Consider the following 22,725-nt stretch of genomic DNA (forward strand, 5'->3'; position numbering starts at 1 on the left):
CTCGAATTTCCAAACGTTGAACATTGCCTCGCTTTAGAAAACACGAATGAAATTCCAAAGGGATATTCGATTATTTTGCATAAGCGAGATTGCCACCCAAAGACGATAGGGCACGATTCCCCAAATTGCGAACATCGAACATTTCCTTCGTTTTAAAAAGTTTTTAGAAAACATGAAGGAAATTCTAAATAGACATTTGATTAATTTGAGCAAACGAGAAATTGCAACCCAGCACGTTAGGGCACGATTCCATAGATTGCCAAATATCAAACATCTCTTTCGTTTTAAAGAATTTTTTTAAAAAAAAAGAGCCTAAATGAAAATTTATATATAAATATAATACACAGTAAAACTTTAAGATAAAATTTAAAATAAGTGATATGTATACAAAGTTCAAAGTAAATAACAATAAAAGAATTTAAAACCGTTAACATATAAAAGATATATACAAAAGTTTAAAAGAAATAACATATGTAAAGTATTTAAAGTTGATAATAATATAAAATATATGTTATGTCTAATAATAATAATAATAATAATAATAATAATAATAATAATAGTAATAGCAATAATAATGTAAATATATACAAAATGAAAATATATAATGTGACAAATTCAATACGAAATTAATTAGTTTAATAATTTGATGATAGCAATAGTAATAATATAATAATAAAGTAAAAAATAATAGTAATACATTAATAAGAATAATAATAGTATATTAATAACAATAATAGAAAATAATGACGAGATAGTAATAATAATAATAAACTAAAGAGTACTAATAGTACTAACAATAATATAAATAATAATGAAAACAACAAGAGAAATAATAACAATAACAGAATAAAAATAATGATAATAATAATAATAATAATAGCAATAATAATAAAATTAATAAATAAATATAATTAATCAATTTTAATAATAAAATGGCAAATTAACTAAAAAGGATTAAATTGGATTGAAAACAAAAATTCGGGGCAAATCCGAAATAAAGATAAAGAGAATAGGACCAAATCGAACACGCAAATAATAAGGAGGGACCAAAAGCGCAAAAAGATCCAAACTCCTAAATGTAGCACCTGGGCGCGGGCCAAATTGGGACAGTATGCAAATTCCAGGGTAAATTTACAAGAACATAAAATATGAACTGGGCCAATTTAGAAGCTGGCGCGAAGGAGAGGGACTAAAAGTGAAAATCCCCCATCTAAAGGGACAATGCACATGGCCCAAGTCGCATGCTGACTTTCCCCTTTCCAATGCTGTTTTATTGTGCTATTTAAAATAAAAAAACTGTTTTAAAATCTTTTTTACTTTAGCCACTTTTTTTTAAAGAAAAAAAAATCCTTAATGCTCTCTAACTCTCCCCATTTCCCCTTTTCTTTTCAGCCGAAAGGCTCATCTCAAGCCCTCAGCCACCCTCCAAAATCTGATTACGACCAACAAAGCAAGACCCTTCGACAGCGAAAACACGATGCAACTCCGGTAAGCCTCTCGTCCTCTCTTATATTTCGTATTTGTGTCGAATGAAAGAAGAAAAATAGAATAAAAAAAATTGTAACAAGTAATCACCTTAGAAATATTTTTTTTTATTTTATCTTCAAAAATCCATACCCCTTTTTCTTGAAAACAAAGGAAAAAAGAAGCCCCCTATTTACAAACGGTTCTCCCCTAAAATACGATCGATTCTTCCCCAAAATACCATCGATCCCCCCTTACAAATGATAGATTTTGGCTTTTTAAAGCCGATCTAAGAAACATTCATCTCCTATTTTTTGTTTTCGTTCTTTTGTTTATTCTTTCCCTCATCCCTCGCATGCTTTCTCTTGCTGTTGTTTTTGTCCCTGTTGCAGATGTGTCAGGTGTGGGTGGTGCACGTGATGGCCAAAGGCAGAGGGGCATGCGGCTGAACTTTGGTGGCTGCATCTTAGGGAAGTGTTTACTGCTGAAAAAAAACCTTAAGCAAGTGGGCTATTATTTGGGCTAGGGTCTGATGTAAATTGGGCTGTTTAATATTGTAAATGGGCTATTTATTTGGTTATGTTTGGATTTGGTTTTATTGGGCCCCAAGTAAAGTTTAGGTCTTACAATAATATATGATAATAATTATCTTTTAGTAAGCGTAATGTTTAAATCCTCAAATTGTCTTCCTTTCTAAGTAATCTTTTCTTTTTCTTTTTTCTTTTTCTTTTATCCCTTTCTTGCTGTTTTATTTTTGAAAGGTATAAATTCTTCTTTTTCCTTTTTCTAAGTGGAAATATAAGAATATGGTATTGAATAAATTAAAGAAGAGATTTTCATTAAGTAGTGATTGGAAATTAAGATTTTAAATTTTAAAAATAATGTAAATTGAGTAGTAAATTATTTAGAAATATAATATTTATGATAATTTTTGAATCCATGGATTTATTAGAGACCTATTTAATAATGAATTTAAAATCCTTAAAATATGTTTGAATTTCATAAATCCATATGCTTATACGTTATTGATATATATTAAACTGAATCTCAATTATTTTGTCTATAATATATAGATTTTTTATCGTTTATATAATAAAATAAAATCCAAATCCAAATTTTTCACTAGAGCATGTCTTTTTATCTAAAGATTTTCTCTCAAATTACATTCTATGAAAATAGAAATTTAGAACTTAAAAATTAAAAGTATTAGGTATATAAAATAGGGCCTGTAATTATGATATATTAGAAAGAAAAAAAATTGGATAAAAGACTAGATTAAAATGCACTAAAATATAAACTCTTTCAATTATAATAGATATATTAAAAATTAATGACAAGAGGACGGGTAGATACTAAAAGGGACAAAGGTCCTGATCCTTTTTCCATCGAGGGAAGGGGTATTTATAGGAGTCCGAATAGTATGATGTGGCAGGCTGTTATAGTGGATGTACTGATACAGCGTAGTCAAGTGCAGACATAGTGAGCTCATGTAGTACAAGTCATTGTTATTCTTTAGTGAAGCCTAATCGTTGTTAAAACATGTTCACACTTAAAGATATATTTGTACTTAAAAGGTGGGTGCGTAATAAAATAACCTGTTGAGCTAATGGCATTGTTGTGAAAGTGGGTGGACAAGGCCCACTCAAGGAGTAGGAGGCCTGAGTTCTTTGCTGAGAGCAAGGGGAGGGTTAGGTGGAGAGAGAGCGGAAGACTTGGCTTGAGAAGATGTAAACTTAAAAAGTCAAAGGAAAAAAGTAAGGATAAATCATAAAAAATTGGAAGTATCAAATCAGGAGAAAGTTTCAAATATCGAATGAATATTTAAGCTTAAATAATTAACATTTTTAAAAAAAATAAGAATTTACATTTATAAATATACATTTAAGAAATTATAAAGTATATAATTAAATAAAACAAATTTAAAGTAACTGTGAATTTTGATATTTGAATTATAATACCTAAAGATGAAAATTTTATTTTTGGCAAAAAAGAAAATGATTGTAACATTTTAATTTTGTGAAGTAGGGTATATAAACCTATTCATGGGTCAGTTATCTGCTTCAGTCTAAAGGCTCGTTTGACATTTGAAAGGTTTTAGGTAAAAATATTAAGCTTGAAAAATGAGTTCGGTAAAAATTAAATCCGTTTAAAATATGGTTCGAGTTCAGCTTGAACATTCAAGGCTCGAACCCTACTTGACCCATTTTAGTTTTATAATATATTATGTTATTTTTATATATTTATAACACATTTAAAAAACAAATCTATACTAAATATATAATACTACTTTAATATAAACATTAAAATAATGTTAAGATAATTATATAAAATTTCAATCAATAAAAATATATAAAATTATTAAATATTAAATTAAAATAATATAAATAATTTTTAAAAAATTAAAAACAATATAGATGAGTTTAAAATAGATTTGGGTTAATCTTTTGCAAATATGGATAGATTTGGGCAAAACTTTATATTCTTGTTCCGAGCTAGATAGGACTTGAACAAATATAAAAATATTAATATTATACTTAGACCCGACTCATGAGCAACTAAGTGTATATATTATGAGATGAGAATGGTTTATATGATATTTTCTTTGCTATTCTTTCATGCCTTTCGGATGCCTATAACTATAATTATAACTTTTCTTTTAAAATTTGTCAATAAAAATATAAAAAGCAATTGTTTTTCATTATTTAATTTTTCCCTTTTCATGAAATACACATGCAGTAAAACCACTAAAATATTATGACTGGAAATTATAAATAGTTGTATGATTTTTTTTATACTTAAATTATTTTGCAATTCTTTTTTTCTTTTTTTCTTTTTTTTGCTTAGAAATGAGGTATTGGTGGAAATTAATTTTCAAAATGTTTTAATCCTTCTTTATTAACCTCTACTTCAAATCCTGCTATAAGTTCATACCTATACTATTAATCTATAAATTAGTTTTTATCTTCACTCTCTCAATATAATAATATATATAATAGATATTATAATGATAAAATATATAATATAAACAAAATTAATTTATAAGTGCCTAAATTTTTATTTTCAATAGTGATTCTTATTGTTATACAATTATAGTAAAAAGAATCCAACCTGGGGTCGACCAACCTAGAATTTGACCCGAACTCTCTCAGGGAACTCCATTTTGAGGGGTTTGTCCTTATTCTTCTTTGTAATGGTGTAGTGAGCATGGAATGAACCCGTGAAGAAGATTAAGGAACTCATGATCGTTAAAAAGACTAGAAATCACTTTCAGAAAAGAGGGAAAGCAACGATGGAATCATCAAACAGTAACAACAGAATCTACGGAATCTTTTTTGAAATTCTTCCAAGGCTCGTGATTTGCACCATAAATATCGCACGCCATCATCACACCAGAAGCTATGGAATCATGGTCAGTGATTGGTTTAAGGTAACTTCTTTGGTGGGAAGAAATCAAAACCCCAAATATTATATACCCACTTAGGGTATTTCTGATATCATTGCATGCAACGATTAGGTGTGTTCTCTTCTTCTTGTTTTTTGCTTCTTTTTCAAATAAACTTTCACCGTTAACAAACTTGGAAGCTGAAATCATTCTCTGTAACTATTGAAACCAAAATTAATATGCAAAAGGAACTGCTTAAAGAATCTGATAATAGATGGATAACTTCACTTGTTTCATTTCTTTTTTAAATATCTGAATTTTATTCTTCAAAAAGATTGCTTCAAGAATCTGGATATCATAGAAGGAAAATGAAATTGAAAATGAAAAATGAAAGAAAACACCCAGTTGACAACACAAAACTGTTGGTAATGCAAAATTGTTGAAGATTTAGTGGGGGTTGTTGAAGATTTTGTGGAGATGTCGTTATGGGTTTTTTACAAAATTGTCAATGCCTTTTTACTATATTGCCTTTTTACTAGTTTCCTCATTTTTACACAATGAACAAAGAAAAGAACAACTCTCTCTGAAAACATTCCTCTCCTCCACTTTATGTGTGTTTTCTAGTCGTTTTTTTGTTCCTTAATCACTTTAGAGAAAATTTTGTCTAGGAGTTTGGGTTGGGTTTTAAGCAGGATCGACTGTGACCCTTCCAAATTTTCTTGGGAATTGTTCCTACTATGATTTCCCAAGAAGAGCAGTAACAATCGAGCTCCATCTTCCATATTCGAGTGTACGAATACCGAAGGTTTGTGTTAACCTTGAGGGACGTTGTCCACTGAACAATTACACTGATCAGAGCGAATTCGTTTCTAAGGCCATAGATTTACCATGGCATAGTAATTTCTGATTTTATATTTAATTATTTATTTTTTCTAGTGAATGCTAACATATTTGTATTACGGTAGATTATATTTCCAGCAAAAATAACAACTTACCTAATCTCGGGAAAAAAAAGAGACATGGTGATGATCCTAAGAGCGGTGTAATTCGGTCAAAGGTACGTCTGCTCTTCCATTTCTTCTAATCATATGCGTACCATTTTTTCATTTATTTCTTTTTGTTTAATTTTTTTCCCAGCTATGATACTTGAGTCTTATTAGTTGAATTAGTTTGTAATGATTAAATTTTTTGAATTAGTTCGTAATGGATGAAGAAATTGCAGCTATAGGGAGGAATGATACATGAGAGTTGACTGAGCTTCCAGAATGGCACAAGACAATTGGTGTCAAATGGGTGTACAAGACAAAATTGAAGGAGAATGGAGAATTTGACAAGTATAAGGCACACTTGGTGGCCAAAGGTTATAAGTACGTAGGAGTCTGGGGTGGATTACAAAGAAGTCTTTACTCCTGTTGCAAGGTATGATACAATCAGATTAGTGATTTTGCTTGCAGCCCAATACTCTTGGCCTATCTTCCAGTTAGATGTGAAGTCGGCATTTTTACATGGTGAGATCCAAGAACAAGTATTTATTGAACAACTTGCTGATTATGTTAAACATGGGAGTGAAAATAAGGTTTATAAACTAAGAAAAACTTTATATGGGTTGAAACAAGCCCCGCGTGCTTGGTATAGTCGAATTGAAGCTTATTTCTTAAAATTTGGTTTTACAAGGTGTACTTATGAGTCTACTCTTTTTATTAAAACTGATGATGAATGGAAAATGCTTATTGTGAGTTTATATGTTGATGATCTTATATTCACTGGAAACTATAGTTCCATGTTTAATGAATTCAAAAAGTCTATGAAGGTTGAAACTGAAATGTCAGATCTGATGCATCTAGGTATAGAAGTAGTGCAATTAGCTGATGGAATATTTATTTCTCAAAGGAAATATGTTCAAGATATTTTGAGCAGGTTTGATATGAAGGATTGTAATCAAGCAAGCACCCCTATTGAGTTTGGTTTGAAGTTGAGAAAAGAAGGAAAAAAAAAAAGTGCACAACACTCTTTATAAGTAGATTGTTGGCAACTTAATGTACTTGACTGGTACAAGACCTGACATAATGTATTCTATGAGTTTGATAAGCAAGTTTATGGAGAATCCTACAGAGATGCTTTTATTGGCTGTCAAGAGAATCCTTGTTACTTGCAAGGAACCAAGGATTTTAAGTTGTTTTACAGAAAAGGAGAAATTTCATATTTATTTGGATTCACTAACAGTGACTTTGCATGAGATTTAGATGATAGAAAAAGCACTTCAAGTTATGTTTTCATGATGGGAATCGGAGTTGTTTCATGGTTATCTAAGAAGCAATCCATTGTTTCTTTGTCAACAACTGAGGCTAGACTTGTTGTTGCAATAGCTTGTACTTGTCAAGCTATTTGGCTAAGGAAAGTCTTGGAGGAGTAGAAGTTCAAAAGAATAGGAGCTACAACAATTTTTGTGACAACAACTCAGCTATTAGACTTGAAAAAAATTCAGTATTACATTGTAGAAGCAAGCATATTGATGTGAAGTACTATTTGTTGAGAGATCTAAAAGATGATGGGGTAATTGATCTCAAGTACTGCAAGAGTAAAGATCAACTGGCTGACATATTCACCAAACCTCTCAAATTGTTTTCCTTCCAAAATTTGAGGAGATTAATGGGAGTTTGCACTTTGGAGGATCCTATTTGAAGAATGGCACCAGTAAATTTGATTGCTATCCTTGTTTCTAGGCAAGTAGTTGTTGCACATTAAGGATTTAGTGGTTGAAAATCATGGGTTTATTTGGTTTAGATTTTTCTCTAGTTGTTAAGAATCCTATTATGAGTCTTATTTTATTAGTGCCTAATTTCTTGATTTTTCTGTTATTTAATTGCTTATATAAATAGGCTCTTGAGATTATGAATAATTGGACTGAACATCTTATTTTCCCTTTCATTTATTATTTTCATCTATTATTTACATCTTGCTATTATCTCTCTCGGTAAGCTAACATATTGTGGACTTTCAAATAGAGCTGTGGCTGTTTTTAAAACCTTGAAATTGGCCGAAGCATTTTCAGTAGACACATGGGCCTTATCATTGTTCTTAACCAAGTGTTGGACTCGAATTTTTTTTGAACATTAACCTTCCCTAGATTTGGCATACGGGCCTCAATAGCTTTATTAATCATGAGTTGGGCATGGGGCTTTTTACCAATAGCTTTAGACTTATTCCTATCCTTGCTCCCTTCACCTCTGAAGGTCGATGTATTACTTTCCAAGTCAACTGCCTCGACAGGATCAGCAATTGGCGGCAAATCAATAATACTAGTGTGATTCTCTTAAACCCTGATCTGATCAGATTGTCTCCTTGATCAGATTGTCATCACATGTCCCTCTTTTTAAATCAAAATCTTCATCACCAAAGAAATCATCCATTTGGTAACGTTCAAAGGCACCTCGACACCCCCCCAGCGACCGGTAGATCCTCTCCCCTCCTTCGAACCTTCTTAGTGGTCCTACCAACGTGACTATCAGTCATAGGCCGAGCTTGCTCTGACATGAGTCAAAAAGAATAGGGTCATTGCTTTTATCATGAATGTTCTCATAAGTTTTGGCATAGTTAGAACAACAAATCATTGACAGAGTTCAAAGAAAACACTAATTATTTCCTTTTTTCCCCCTTAACTTTTATCTTAAATATGTGCTGATGTTCGAATTATTATTTTAAAAAAAAGTTCAGATCGACAAACCCACTAAAGCCATGAAAAAACCTGAGGTAGATTCCACAAAGATCAAATCTCCAGTTGAAATTATTTAAAAGAATAAAACCCCAACAAACAAATAAAGTGAAATGAACATCAGCAAAAGTTCTTTACATTTTTATTTTATTTTTTTTTTTAAAAAAAGAAGAAGGGTATATTTGCTTTTAAAGTATATGCTGGGAAGATCCCTTCACCACCATCTTTTTCTCTATTAAAAAGCAAGCAACTGATCTCCTATCAAAGCCCTCTCTATGGGAAACCTTCTCTTCCCTTCTTTAACCTTTCTTTCTGCTATTTCAATGGAGTTTGCTGCCGGTTTTCCTCTAGCAATGGTGATGCTACCAAGGAAGCTGATGCAGACTGCAGTGAAGTAATATATTAATCTTCTGCCCGAGTTTATAGAGATGATAGCGGGTCGGATTTCTTCAATTTCTTTTTGTAATGTTCGATTCTGTAGCGATGAAAACGAATCGAATAGCTACAAATATCCAAATCGACACTATTTGTTATCATCTCTATCCAAGCATGTTAAGTGTTCTATATATACCATTAGGGCAACCTTGAACCTTTGGCAACTTTAGTTTTATATGTAGTTTGTACTTTTATTTTTATATGTTGTTGTTTTCCACTTTATGTTTTATTTATGATTTAAGTCTTTATCTTTTATTTTGTTTCCTTTCTTATGTAGTTTCTTTGGTGTGTACATTGGTTTGTTTTCTATTTGGCTTTTGGACTAAATTGCATAGAAATGGAATTAAGATACAAGATAATGCTATCATGTTTAACGTTATTTCAACTTTTCAATCTTTTAGGAAACTATTGTTTGAAACAAGAACGTCACGTCATCTGTATCCATTTTTCAATAATTTAATGTCATATCGATATTTTTATCTTGAAAAAAATTAAATCCAAATGAAAATCTTGAAATTCAAGATGAATTTACTGTTGAGACTTTAAACTATTGGAAAGGAATAATATCTTTGTTTCATACAATCATTTCTCTTCATATAAGTATTAGTCTCTCACGTCCATGTTCAACGTATTTGGACATATTTATAAAATAATATTATTTTTAAAATATATAAAGGGATTAATATAGCTAAAAGTATGATGGACTTCTCTATACTAGGAATTAAATTGCATTTTAATAAGAAATGGACAAATTAGCCCATGTACATCAAGAAATGAGCAAATTGGTCCTACTGTTAAAAATTTCTTCTATTTCCACCGTTAAGTGATTAAGGGGCTGGCGGAACAAGTAGGCAACGACACGTGACATGCCACGTGTACCTCATGCTGATTTGATATTTTGTCATGCCAACAAATATTTTACTAAATAAATAGTTTTTTTAATAATTATTTGAAAAGTCATGCTAATATCCAAGTTGATTTTACAGTCGGCATTGGACAAGAAAAAAATCATTCAGGTTTTAGTTCGTAGATTCGATACATTTAAAGTTATTTCATGAAAAAAAAAACTAAATCATAAAAGAGGAAGGGAAAAGAGCTTTTAGTTGATGTCGGTGGTGTGAATGAAGAAAGCTATATGGCAATGATTTTAATAGCCCAAAAAATTTAAAAAAATTTAATGACCACTTTATAGCTTTTTGACATTAAGTGATCAAAATATAAACTTACTAATAGTTTAATGATCTTGACTATAATTTTCTTAAAAACTTTAATGAAATAATTAGAGAAGAAAATTAATTGATATTTTATAAATTTAATAAAAAATTAATGATAAAATCCACTTGAAGGCAAAGAACAACAATATTTAAGTTTAATAAAAATAAAAAGATTTAATATATTTCCTTAAAAATATATTTAATATTTTAATTTAATATAAATATTTTTTAGAAGTAGTTTTATATAAGAGTATTAAATTATACTGATATTCATTTAATTATAAAAATTTTTATTTTAAACACTCAAAATAAAAAGTTTACAATTTAAACACCTACATTACATAATTGAATAATTTTATTGTTACAATTTGATATTTATAAGTTTAGTAAAAATAAAAATAACTAATGATGAACATAAAATCCACTTGGGAGGCAAAGAAGTTAACATTTAAGCTCAAGAAATTAATATTTAACTTTTTTTTTGGTAATAATGAAGAAAATAAAGTAAACATAGATTACAAGAGCTAGCCCGATCCTCCAAGCGGGGATACTTCAATTATTCGCAATTCATGGCTTCCCTTATGTGCCAGCTTGACCATACTATTAATCTCCTGATTGTTTCCTTTAGAAATATGTGAAATACTCCAATGGTCAAATTGTGACAGTAGCTAAGGAATCAAAGCTGAATTAGATCCTCTTATAGGTCTCTTTTGAATAATCTTAGCGGCCTCAAGGCTATTGATCTGGATTAACACATGATCATAGCCCCGATCAATTAGAATGCCTAATCCATGGGTAAACTACATTCTTAATCACTAAACTACGGGTAAGTTTTTAATTAAAAAAGTTACAATTTGGTCACACTATTCAAAAGTTTTTATTTAAGTCACTGATTTTAAATGGGTAAAGTTTTCAACGAAAGGATCAATTTACTATTTAATCTAACGTACAAGGGTTAATTTGTTCATATTTTAGTAGAGGGGCCAAAATACAATCAGACTTCTAGTACAAGGGCCTCCATGTACTTTTACCAATTAATATGCTATTTGGTATCTTAATTTAACTTCAATGCTCAATTTGGTACTTAAGTTTGACTTCAATTTTCAATTTAGTGTCTAAACCAAATAACATCATGTGACTCAATAAATAATTGACATGTCTACTCTAATAAATAAAAATAATTTTATTACTAAAATAGTAATAATTAAAATTGAACCGAGTCAAATTGAAAATCTTCTTTCATAAATTCGATTCGATTCCCGTTAACTTACTCGACTATTGAACAATTATATTACAAAATATGCACTTTACTCTTTTTTTTTACATGCAGTCCATTAAATTAGAATAATTTAGATTTAAGTTAATTAACTATTTTAACCCAAAGTTAGGTTTTCATAAATTAATAAAGCCATGTATCTAGGCCTGCAGATGGAATATATGTTTACAATCTAAAATTTTCTAATTTATGAAGGACTGCATGTAAAAAAAAAATTGCTAGAAAGGTTAGTGAAGGGGATATTAAGAAAATTTAGGTAGTGTTTTGAACTTAAATCAATTAATTGATGTATAAAAAATAGTGACATTTAAATTATAGCATGCACAATTTTTATTTTATAATATTTTACTATGATTTCTTTTATATATATATATATACTAGATTTTATAGGTAGGTGAACGAAATATTTTCATTAAAAATATATCAACAAATGATTATTAATAAAATGTTAAAAGTATTTTATATGAATTTATTTGTTTTGTGATTGATTTTAAATTGTTTTATTTGAAAATTATATAAAATTATGAAAAGATAAAAATATCTTATAATAATATTAATTACCCTTTAATGTAAAGATATTTTAATAAGATTCAATTGGAATGCGCATTGTTGTCAATATAGGAGGACGTAAGTTCAAATGCACTGAAGCGTATTATCCTCCTATCTATGAATTGAGAGCAAATATAATCAGAACGTATAACAAGATTATAACACCTTAATTAGTGATTAATATATGGTAAAAAAGGTGCTCAATAATGTAGGTAAAAAACAAAGAGAAGCTTGGTAGTTGAATTTAGAGTCTTATTTGGTCAAAATGTTTTATATTATTTCAATAAGAGAAAATGGAGACATTTTGACTTCTACCATAGGGAAGATAATCAAGAGGCAAGCAAATATATATATTATGAAATGTAGAATATTTAAGTCAATTGTAAATTTTAAATTTATTTGCATCAATATGGTTACACATGTAAATTTTAAATTTATTTGCATCAATGTACTGCGAAGTGTAAATGAAAAGACAAAGAGAAACTTACTAATTGCTTAGCTGACTTTCAAGTCTTACTTGGTCAAATGTTTTACGCTCTATTTTATTTATATAAAATTATTAAAATACTTATGCAATTTTAAGGTAATCTCTTTCACCAAACCCCTTTGCATTTTGGTTTATTAATTACTTTTAGCATTTTTTTAAACCATAAGTTTTGAACTGGCAGTTTTCGTTTTAGTCATTTAACTAAAAAAAAGTTATAATTTGGTCGTTAAATTATTCAAATATTTTTATTTCAAGTCATCGGGTTGTTAAAACCGATGTTATATGACTTTCTTTATTAACATTGCATATACCAATCGAAAGTTTTCTTTTTCATTTTTATTCTACAATTCAGTTTTTTTTTTTATGAAATAACTTTGGACGTTATGAATCTGCAAATCAAAATTCAAACAGTTCTGTTCCCCGATTTCTGGCACTGATTGTTAGATCGTTTTAGACCTAAGGTATGTTCTACTACTCCGTCAATGGGTATTGATCCACCATACCAAAAGTCGAAATGTCACTTTGAGCTTAATAGCAGAACTTTTAAAAAAAAAACTTAACAACCTAGTGACTTAAATAAAAAAATTTAAATAATTTAATGACCAAATTATAATTTTTTTCAATTTAGTGTCTAAAATAAAACTTAGAGATTAGTGATTACTGGCATGGTTTACCTATAAAATAGTAAAAGTTCAAGAGTTAGAAGAGAGAAAAAATTAACGAGGGTTAAAATGATTTTTTGTAAAATTGTATCATCAAATAAGTCATTAGAGAATTTTGAGCAAAATGAACTCAGAGGTTTTGTATTGCCATATCTCTACAACTGAGTTTATACTGAGTTGATTCATCACCAAGTTTAAGTTTTGACAATTTCTTTTTTCAATAATTAATCCATTCCCATTAATAAAACGAAGTCAAATTTTTATTTGAAAGTGACATTAAACTGATCATCAATCTTGCCAGCAATGAAGAGCCACCCTTTATGCTTATATATTCCCATCCTTTGATGACACACCTTAGAGACGTTTCATATTTATTTTCATGCAATAAATAAACTATGATCTCACTGTTTACAAATCTTACTCTATAACTTGAATTTACATCCCCTCTTCATCTGCTTCATTTCGTCGTTTGCCGGTGCCGGCTCCGATCTGAGGTGAGGTTATGATTTTTCGTCAGCATTTTTTTAAGTTTATTATTATGATTTTCTTACGTTTTTCGAAATCTTTGAATTCGGGGCGTGACAGTTTACGGCTCAGATTGTATGTTAATGTATAATGTTTTGCGAATTTATCAAAAATTTCCCAAATTGTTGTCTCAATTTGAGATTGCAGCTTCTGATCTTCGAGCATGGAAGGTGTTTGATATCATTTCTATATGAAGAAAAACCCGAACCAGTTATTGATCATGAGGAACGCTCTACTTTCGAGTTTGCCACTGCCCTCACAGTTCAACAACATTGGTATGTATGTGTATATATACTTATATATATATATATATCTAAATCTACGAGATTAGTCTAAAAAATAGAGAAAGAAGCTCTGGATTCGAATCGTGGATATCATCCCGTAGTTAATGAGTTTTAGGATGTTTTTCTTGCGTTTAGACTCGGAGGTATTCTGTTAGATCAGTGGCGAATCCAAGGTGGTGGCAGCCTGATGGCATCTTAAAATGGAAAATTTTCTATTTAAGTCCTTTTATGATTTATAAAATTTTAAATTAATAATGGTAAAATTGTACTTTAACCTTGAAATGATAAAAATTATTTAATTATTTAAAATTATAAAGATATAGATTATTAAAATAGAAAAATTATATTTTTACTATTATAAAAATATACAATTTAATTCCAGTCTCACAAAAAGAATTTTAGAAGTTATAATTAGTAAGTTAAAGCATGTGTTTATTGTGGCTATTTTAGTTACTTAGTTTCTGATTTATTAGTGTGTGTTAGTAATATGTTAATAGCAGTTATTGGATTGTAAAAAGAGCTATAAATATTGATTCAATGTAATCTTTAAATTGTGAGCCAAAGTTCATAAAGATTTAATAATCATTCTTTCATTTATTTCCGTTCTCGTTAATTTGTTGAGTTAGAGATTTCAACATTTTCTTCTTAGGTTCCTACCAAACTACTGAGTTGTTCTATTGATATTTGTGGTGTACATCCAAAGAGGACAATGCCTTTGAATGTATATAGGGTAAATTACATCTAAGTTCATTAAATTATTAGTATTTTTACGTTTTGGTTACTCAATTTTAAAAATTTATAAAGTGGTCATTGAACTAATCATGGGAGTTAAGTGAGATGGCAAGGGTCTCTCTTACCTTAACTAATAGTTGAGGGTTCGATCTTTACCTTGAGCATGGAGTAACTTTAAAACTCATGCCAATATTTATCTCCTTGATGGGTACACAAAATGCCGAAGATTAGTTATTAAGCTCGCTCCGGTAGATACCTTGAGAAATAAAAAAATATCATTAAACTATTTAAAAGTTTTTATATAAATCACTGGACTGTTAAATTGTTTAACAAAAAAAGTTCAACTGGCGAGCTCCAAGCAATTATTTAATAATCAGTACGGTGGATAAGTATTCATCGGTGAGTAAAAACGCATACCTTATATCCAAGTTAATGAAACAATCAGTGTTGGAGATTAGAGAAGAAATTTGCTTGGATTTCGGTTCATAGATTCATGACACTCGAAACTGATTCATGAAAAAAAAATTGAACTATATAAGAGAAGAGGAGTGAAAGCTTTCGATTGGTTAAATAAAAACTTTTGAACAGTTCAATAACTATTTTATAACTTTTGATATTAAGTGATCAAAATATAAATTTATTAATAATTTAATGACTTTAGATGTAATTTACTCTTATATACCTAAGAAAGACATTATATAGGGTGATGGCGGAAAATGTCTTAGAATCCTATGAAAAAATGATTGCATAAAGTAACAAGGTTAAACCTCGGAATCACAATAGGTTTTCTTTTGACTTTATAAAATATATGATATAGTTTTGTACTTATTTTTGTTGTCTCTCTTTATAGGAAACAATGAAGCTCAGATGTCATATTCGGATGTCCTTATGCGGATGGAAACTATAGGGTATATATTCTACCTTCACTAAAATATAGTTTTATGCAACAATTAATTAAGAACACAAAGTTTTTATATCACATAAATTTATATTAACTAATTGATATGGGTAAATGCGAAGAAAATGTCATTTTTAAATAATATTAGAGATTTAGGTTAATTTTTTTTGTTATTTAGAGAAATAGGTCGATTTTGGAGAAAGAAATATAAAACGCATCCTGCAGGAAGTGTTTTCTTCTTACATGTCTAAAAACACGTTTTGTGTAAAACGTGTTTTCTTTAATAACTTGATATATCAGCTCTTTTGTACTTTTTATTTCATTTTGTTTTAACTTTTTTTTAAATAAAAATGTGAGTAGAAGATGAATCGATCTCAAGACTCAATGACAAAATTATTAATATTTAACCATCTAATCAAAGAAGTTGATGTATTAACAAATGTGAGTAGAGGAGGAATCAAACTTAGGACTTAAGGGCAAAACCATTAATATTTAACTATCTAATTAAAGAAGTCGATGTATCAAGTTATTAAAGAAAACGCATTTTGTAAAATGCGTTTTCAAACATGTCAGAAGAAAACTCTTCTTGCAAGAAGCGTTTTCTGTTTTTCCTTCCAAAATCGACATATTTCTCTCACTATCTTCCAAAATTAGCATATGTTGCTAATTTACCCAAATGATGCCTCAAAATAAAATATAAAAAAAATTGCAAGTATAATAATAAAATGGAATCGTTTGCATAAGTAAGGCTAATCCTTTCCATGGATGGGAAAAACAAGAAAATTAAATCAGAAACTCATAAATTAACTTAAATTCAAAAAAAATATATATGTGTTGGATATAAATATTTAATTTTTCTCGGATTGCTACATTGTTTGTAAAAGAAAATCCAAATTAATTGGCCGCAATATGTTCCTTTTTACACCTTTTTTAGCAGAAATGTTCAGGTGGATGATGCCTTTTCTGCGGAATATAAAACATTCAACAATGGCGACCAGCTAGGATATGGGGCCTTTGCTGCTCCTTATCAGTCCCACTTTATCTCTGATTTACGAGGTTTGGATAATACCTCCATCACATTTTTGCATTAGAGGGTTGGTTTTCAGGGCCCGGCTTGTGCTTAAACCTTTCAATCATTTGGCCAATTTTACTTTTAGAAAATATATAAATGAATTTATATTAATATGTATATATTTTATCATTAAATTTAAATAAAAATATTTTTTATTTTTAAACCGTAAAATAAGTGAGTCTAAGCTAAAATTAACCCAAATGTTTTTAAAATTAAAATTAAAATCGACTCATAAACACCTCTTAAATATGTAAAATATTCTTTCATACCATTTCTATTTAGTTCATGATATTCATATATACATGAATTTTTACCTGCAAAAGTAATATCATAAAATAGTAAAAATACCCTTTGTTTGGTGCTAGATCATCAATTTGGTAGCTTCAACTTTGGCACCTATTTTCAACCTTCTATGTCACTCAGCAACAAGCTAGCAATTCCACACTTTGAATCGGTATGTAAACTCTAATCCTACTTCTTTTTTATATATATTTGATAAGTCATACGGCAATACTATAACTTTTATATATATATATATATATATATATATATTACAAGATGTTAAGATTCCGGTTGTCTAATTTTATAACACATGGTATACTCATTTTGTTGATATGTGACAATTCTTCATACAGCCGATATTTAATTCCAAATCGATTAGAAAACACTTCTATAATTCACATTTACCTTCTAAATAAATGTCTTCACAATTTTCATAAGCTCTCTAGAGTTTCTTCCTTTGAAAAATTTATGAAAAGACAAAGAAAAATAATAATTTTTCTATTTAGAGGTAAATCTGATTCCTTTTCAAAAATGAAAAAGTTTCAATTTAGTCATCTTATAAATAGAGAAATTATAAATTAATATATAGTGAAATAGAACTTTGGCTCTCTCAAAATGAAAAATTTTCAATTCAAACCTCTTATAAATAAAGAAATTATAAATTAATATATAGTAAAATTACACTTTAGCCCTTAAAAAGAAAAAAAAGTATGTTTAATATAACTTAAAAAAATATTTTTAATAACTTAGAAGTACCATTTATTTTTCTAGTCTAAGAGTTTTTTTAATTTACAAATAAATTGATAAAATAAAAATGTACATACTTTAGCTTTGATAACATATGCAATAGATTTTTTTAATTTACAAATAAATTAATTAGATAAAGAAATATATACTTTAGATATAATCAAGAAATTAAAAAGTTAATTTTAATCTCACATCAACTAAAGAATATTCTCATAGCTTACTTCACTATTTTTATTAAAAGTTAATTTTAGTTCCACGTTGGCTAGAGAATACTCTCATACTCACATTTATTCTATAAATAATTGCCAATTTTTCACTTTCATTAAAGAGTACTTAATGTTTATCTCACATCAACTAGAGAATCCTCTCATTTCTTACTTTGACAATTTTTTCACTATTTTTATTAAAAATTAATTTTAAATCTCACATTGACTAAAGATTACTCTCATAGCTCACTTTTTCATTATTTTCATAAAAATTAATTTTAATCTCTTTAAAAGTTAATTTTAATCCCTAGAATACACTTTTATACTCACACTTACCCTATAAATAAGTGTCAATTTCTTCCGTATTTTTATTAAAAGTTAATTTTAATCTCATGTTGACTAGAGAATACTCTCATAATTTACTTTATCACTATTTTCATGAAAAAGTTAATTTTAATTCCACATCGACCAGAGAATACTCTAATAGCTCACCTCTTATTTTAATCCCACATTCACTAAAGAATACTTCAATAGCTTACTTCTTTACTATTAATCCCACATCTACTAGATCATACTTTAATAGCTTACATTTTATTTTAATCCCACATTCACCAAAGAATACTTTAATAGCTTACTTCTTTACTATTTTTATTAAAAATAATTTTAAACCCTTAAAAGTTAATTTTTGTCCCACATTGATTAGAAGGCACTCTCATGCTCATATTTATCCTATAAATAAATGCTAATTTCTTCCTATTTTCATTAAAAGGTTAGTTTAAATCTAAGATTGACTACTTACCCTATAAATAAGTGTCAATTACTTACCCTAAATGTCAATTTTTCATTATTTTCATAAGTTTTTCTAAGTTTCTTCTTTTGTGTAAATTAGAGAGAGCTTATAGTTTAAATTTATTTAAATATTATTAACATAAATGGTGGCGATTCTAATACAATACTAACACTAAGGTTTTACAAATGAATGATGATGATTTCAATATAGTGCACTTACTCGCCAAAAGTCAGCAAATGGTTATGTGCAAATATTTTATATATAAAAAATACGAATTAATTAAATGTATCTTTTATTTTAAATACAATAAATATGTAGATCTATATAAAAGTATTAATTTACACTATTATTAATTAAAGATTGCGTTGATTATTTTATAATTATAATCAATATTATCATAAGTATATATTAAATTATTTTAATTTATTTATTAAATGATTTATTATTAAATTCAAAATATGGTAGATTTTTTTTAAAAAAACTAGGTTTGAATATATTAAATGTAAGATAAAGTTATGTTTTTAATCTTTGAAAACGGGTTGATTTCTTCTTCTTCTTCTTCTTCTTTTTTTCCTCTCAGGACATTCAAAACTTGCAAAATGGACGAAAACGTCCTTCAATTGAGTTTCACCAAGAGCAAACGCCATTAAATCCAACTATTGCTTTGAATGAGTGGAATAAGAACAAGAGACAAAAGGTGTCTTCCTTTCAACAACAACAATCTGCTCAACAAAACATTGAAACAGAACCAGGAATCAGTGATTTCAGGGTATGGAATTTGCAATATATGATGAAAATTAATGAGAAATTGAGAATGTATGTATCTTTTAACATAATTTCAATGAATAAAAAAAACCAAGTTTCAAGTTTTTCCTTTTATGTTCCATTGTAGTTGAATATGCCAGTGAGGAGAAGCCACAAGCTAAGTGACAAAATCACAGCTCTTCAAAAGTTAGTTTCCCCCTATGGAAAGGTTAGTGTTTTGTTTACATTACTTTTATTTTTTTATATTTTTAGTTATTTGTGTCCTGTCTAAAATATTCGTGTATGACATTCATGTTTTTACGCATATTCGAACATGAGTATAAAAATATAATCTTTAGAATCTTTTAAAAACACATTTAGAGCAATCCGGGATTTATTTAAGAGATTAAAATTAAATTGTAAATTTTTGAAGAGTGAAAATATAAATTTATTATTTATTAATTCATAATTTCATTACTTTTAAAGGATTAAAATGATATTTTTCTAATTTTAGGACAAAAGTACAAATTTACAATATATTAATTTATAATTAGATTATTTATGGAGGATTGAAATGCTATTTTATCGTCTATTTAGGCATATACTTATATCTAACACTTACACTCGAGTCTAAATAATATAAACCATGACATAATCATATTCAATGTAAATGAAGGGTGAATGGGTCCTTGTATTATATAGACTTGATCAAATTAGTTCATCTACTATTAAATAGATCAATTTAGTCTTTATATTATTGAAAATAATCAAATAAGGTCAAACTGAAATAAATTTAATATTTATTATTTAACGAAGTTAATAGTTTTAAAGTTTTGTTTGAAATTGAACTGCAATTAAAAAATTAATTTTCAATATATTATTTTACAATAAATATTAACTCTGTTACAATTTGGAATTATTTAATTTTTTAACTTTTTAATAATATAAGGACTCAATTGAACTATTTAATAATATAAAATTACTTTGATTCATAAAGACCAAGTCACCAACATTAAATTAAGCAAACATCTTTATTTCCTTAATTAGATTGTCTATTTTTACATTAAAAATTAATTGTCTTTTGTCTTTTGGCAAATAAAGAAGCAAATTTGGTTGAATTTATTATTGCAGGCTGATATAGCTTCAGTCCTTGAAGAGGCTTCTCTTTATATCAAACTTCTACATCAACATATTCAGGTTTATATTAAATTCCTCAATAAATCATATTTCAAAAACCAAATTAAATGCTTGGCTTTTTACTAGTTTCCTTAGCTTTAAATAATTTATCTAAATTTATTTTTTTCTCCATTTTCACCCCAGAATTTGTTTCAAATGCTGAGGAGATCATACAACAGTCTTGGAGCTATTCACCCCCCACAGGTAAATCATTCTTGAATTCACTCAATCAGAAAATGTTTATGGGTTGAATTGAATCATGACTTGAGTTTTTTCCTCTCTTTTTTTCTTATCAAAATATATCAATGTTAGAATTAAGTGACCCAAATTCTTATTTAAATAAAATACGATGGAAAATAAAATAAAAGTAAAATCCATATAGAACTAGACTTCTTTTATTTTATTTTAGAATAAGGTTTTAAACCTTATTAAACTCCATCTATTTTATATTGATTAGGATAAGGTGTTTCAATCCTACTAGAATATGGCTTTGCAAGCCTATAAATAGACATAGTCTATTCCTCTTGTATTTGAGTAAAATTTTTCGACATAGTGAATTTTCTTCTCCTCTTGCCGTGGTTTTTTTCCAAAGGGTTTCCACGTAAAATTTATGTGTTCTTTATTTTATTTATTTTATTCTATTTTATTTTTCACAAATTGGTATCGAGCTTAGGGTTATTCATCTCGATCACGGTAATGGCGTCTTTGAAGTATGAAATTCATTGTTGGACATAACACCGATTTGCGTTGTGGCAAATTAAGATGCAAGCGCTTCTTGCAGATGGATCTAGAGGATGCCCCGCTAGGATAGATAAGATGCCTTCGACATTAACGATGATGAAGAAGAAGCGTAAGGATCGAAAGGCATTAACACAATTACATCGCATTTGTCCAACGAAATTTTGCGGGATGTGATGAAAAGAAAACTGCCATTGCATTATGGAAGAGGCTAGAACAAATATGTATGTCGAAAACTCTAACAAGCAAGTTGCATATGAAGCGGCGTCTTTATGCTCATCGTTTGGAGGAAGGTGCGTCAGACACGAACACTTAACGGTGTTTAAAGAAATTCTCTCAAACTTGGAGGCCATGGAGGTTCAGTATGATAAGGAAGATCTAGGGTTGATTCTACTTTGTTCGTTGCCCCCGTCTTATTCAACCTTTAGAGACACGATTTTATATAGCCGCGAGTCTCTCACAGTTGATGAGGTTTATGATTCTTTAACCTCGTATGATAAGATGAAGCATCTTGTGGTTAAACCCAACTCTCAGGGAGAGGGTCTCATTGTTCGTGGGAGACAAGACCGGAATGTTGATGATGATCGTGGTAGAACACGAGAACGGAATCCTCGTGGTAAATCTAAGGGTAGATCGAAATCTTCAAGCAGAGGTAAAACTTGCAACTTCGCAAGAAGAAAGGGCACATTAAATCTGAGTGCTATAAGCTACAAAATAAGATTAAAAGGAGGCTGCGAATCAAAAGGAAAACAAATGGAAAATTCGGTGAAGTCGATGTTGTAGAAGACTACGGCGATGGTGAACTTCTAGTTGCTTCATCAATGATTCTAAAGTAAGCGAGAGTGGATACTTGATTCAGTTGCACCTTCCACATGAGTCCCAATCGGGATTGGTTTACAACTTATGAAACAGTATCTGAAGGTGTTGTTTTGATGGGAAATAATGCTTCATGTAAAATCGCAGGTGTTGGAACAATTAAAGTTAAGATGTTTGATGGAGTTGTCAGAACACTTAGTGACGTGCGGCATGTTCCAGAATTGAAAAGAAATTTAATTTTGTTGAGTACTCTTGATTCAAAAGTGGATATACACACCTGAAAGTGGGGTTTTAAAGATTTCCAAAGGGTCCTTGTTGTGATGAAAGGGCAAAGAAAGATTGCCAAGTTATATGTTTTACAGGGTTCTACTGTTACTGGTGATGCAGCTGTCGCTTCCTCTTCCTTGTCAGATGATGATATTACTAAACTTTGGCATATGCGCCTAGGGCATATGAGTGAGAATGGCATGGCGAATTAAGCAAAGAGGACTTCTTAATGGGCAAGGAATTTGCAAACCGAATTTCGTGAGCACC

General features: G+C 29.0%; 1 protein-coding gene and 2 long non-coding RNA genes across 3 annotated transcripts; all 3 read left to right on the plus strand.

Moving 5' to 3' along the window:
- Positions 1-1,270: 1,270 nt before the first annotated feature.
- On the plus strand, positions 1,271-2,123 carry LOC108463397 (uncharacterized). Its single transcript, XR_001868061.2, has 2 exons — positions 1,271-1,488; positions 1,857-2,123. It is a non-coding gene; the product is annotated as an uncharacterized LOC108463397 (long non-coding RNA).
- Positions 2,124-13,496: 11,373 nt separating this feature from the next.
- On the plus strand, positions 13,497-19,647 carry LOC128282185 (uncharacterized). The gene is made up of 7 exons (XM_053020346.1): positions 13,497-13,675; positions 13,854-13,981; positions 15,573-15,630; positions 16,555-16,676; positions 17,058-17,146; positions 19,298-19,533; positions 19,623-19,647. Exons 2-7 carry the CDS (start codon positions 13,897-13,899, stop codon positions 19,645-19,647), a joined length of 615 nt encoding a protein of 204 aa, XP_052876306.1. The 5' UTR covers positions 13,497-13,675; positions 13,854-13,896.
- A 13-nt stretch (positions 19,648-19,660) lies between these two features.
- On the plus strand, positions 19,661-20,842 carry LOC128281947 (uncharacterized). Its single transcript, XR_008272240.1, has 3 exons — positions 19,661-19,690; positions 20,593-20,658; positions 20,782-20,842. It is a non-coding gene; the product is annotated as an uncharacterized LOC128281947 (long non-coding RNA).
- The last annotated feature ends 1,883 nt before the right edge of the window (positions 20,843-22,725 follow it).

The sequence above is a fragment of the Gossypium arboreum genome, chromosome 10 (assembly GCF_025698485.1).
Source record: "Gossypium arboreum isolate Shixiya-1 chromosome 10, ASM2569848v2, whole genome shotgun sequence".
NCBI classification, from domain to species: Eukaryota; Viridiplantae; Streptophyta; class Magnoliopsida; order Malvales; family Malvaceae; genus Gossypium; species Gossypium arboreum.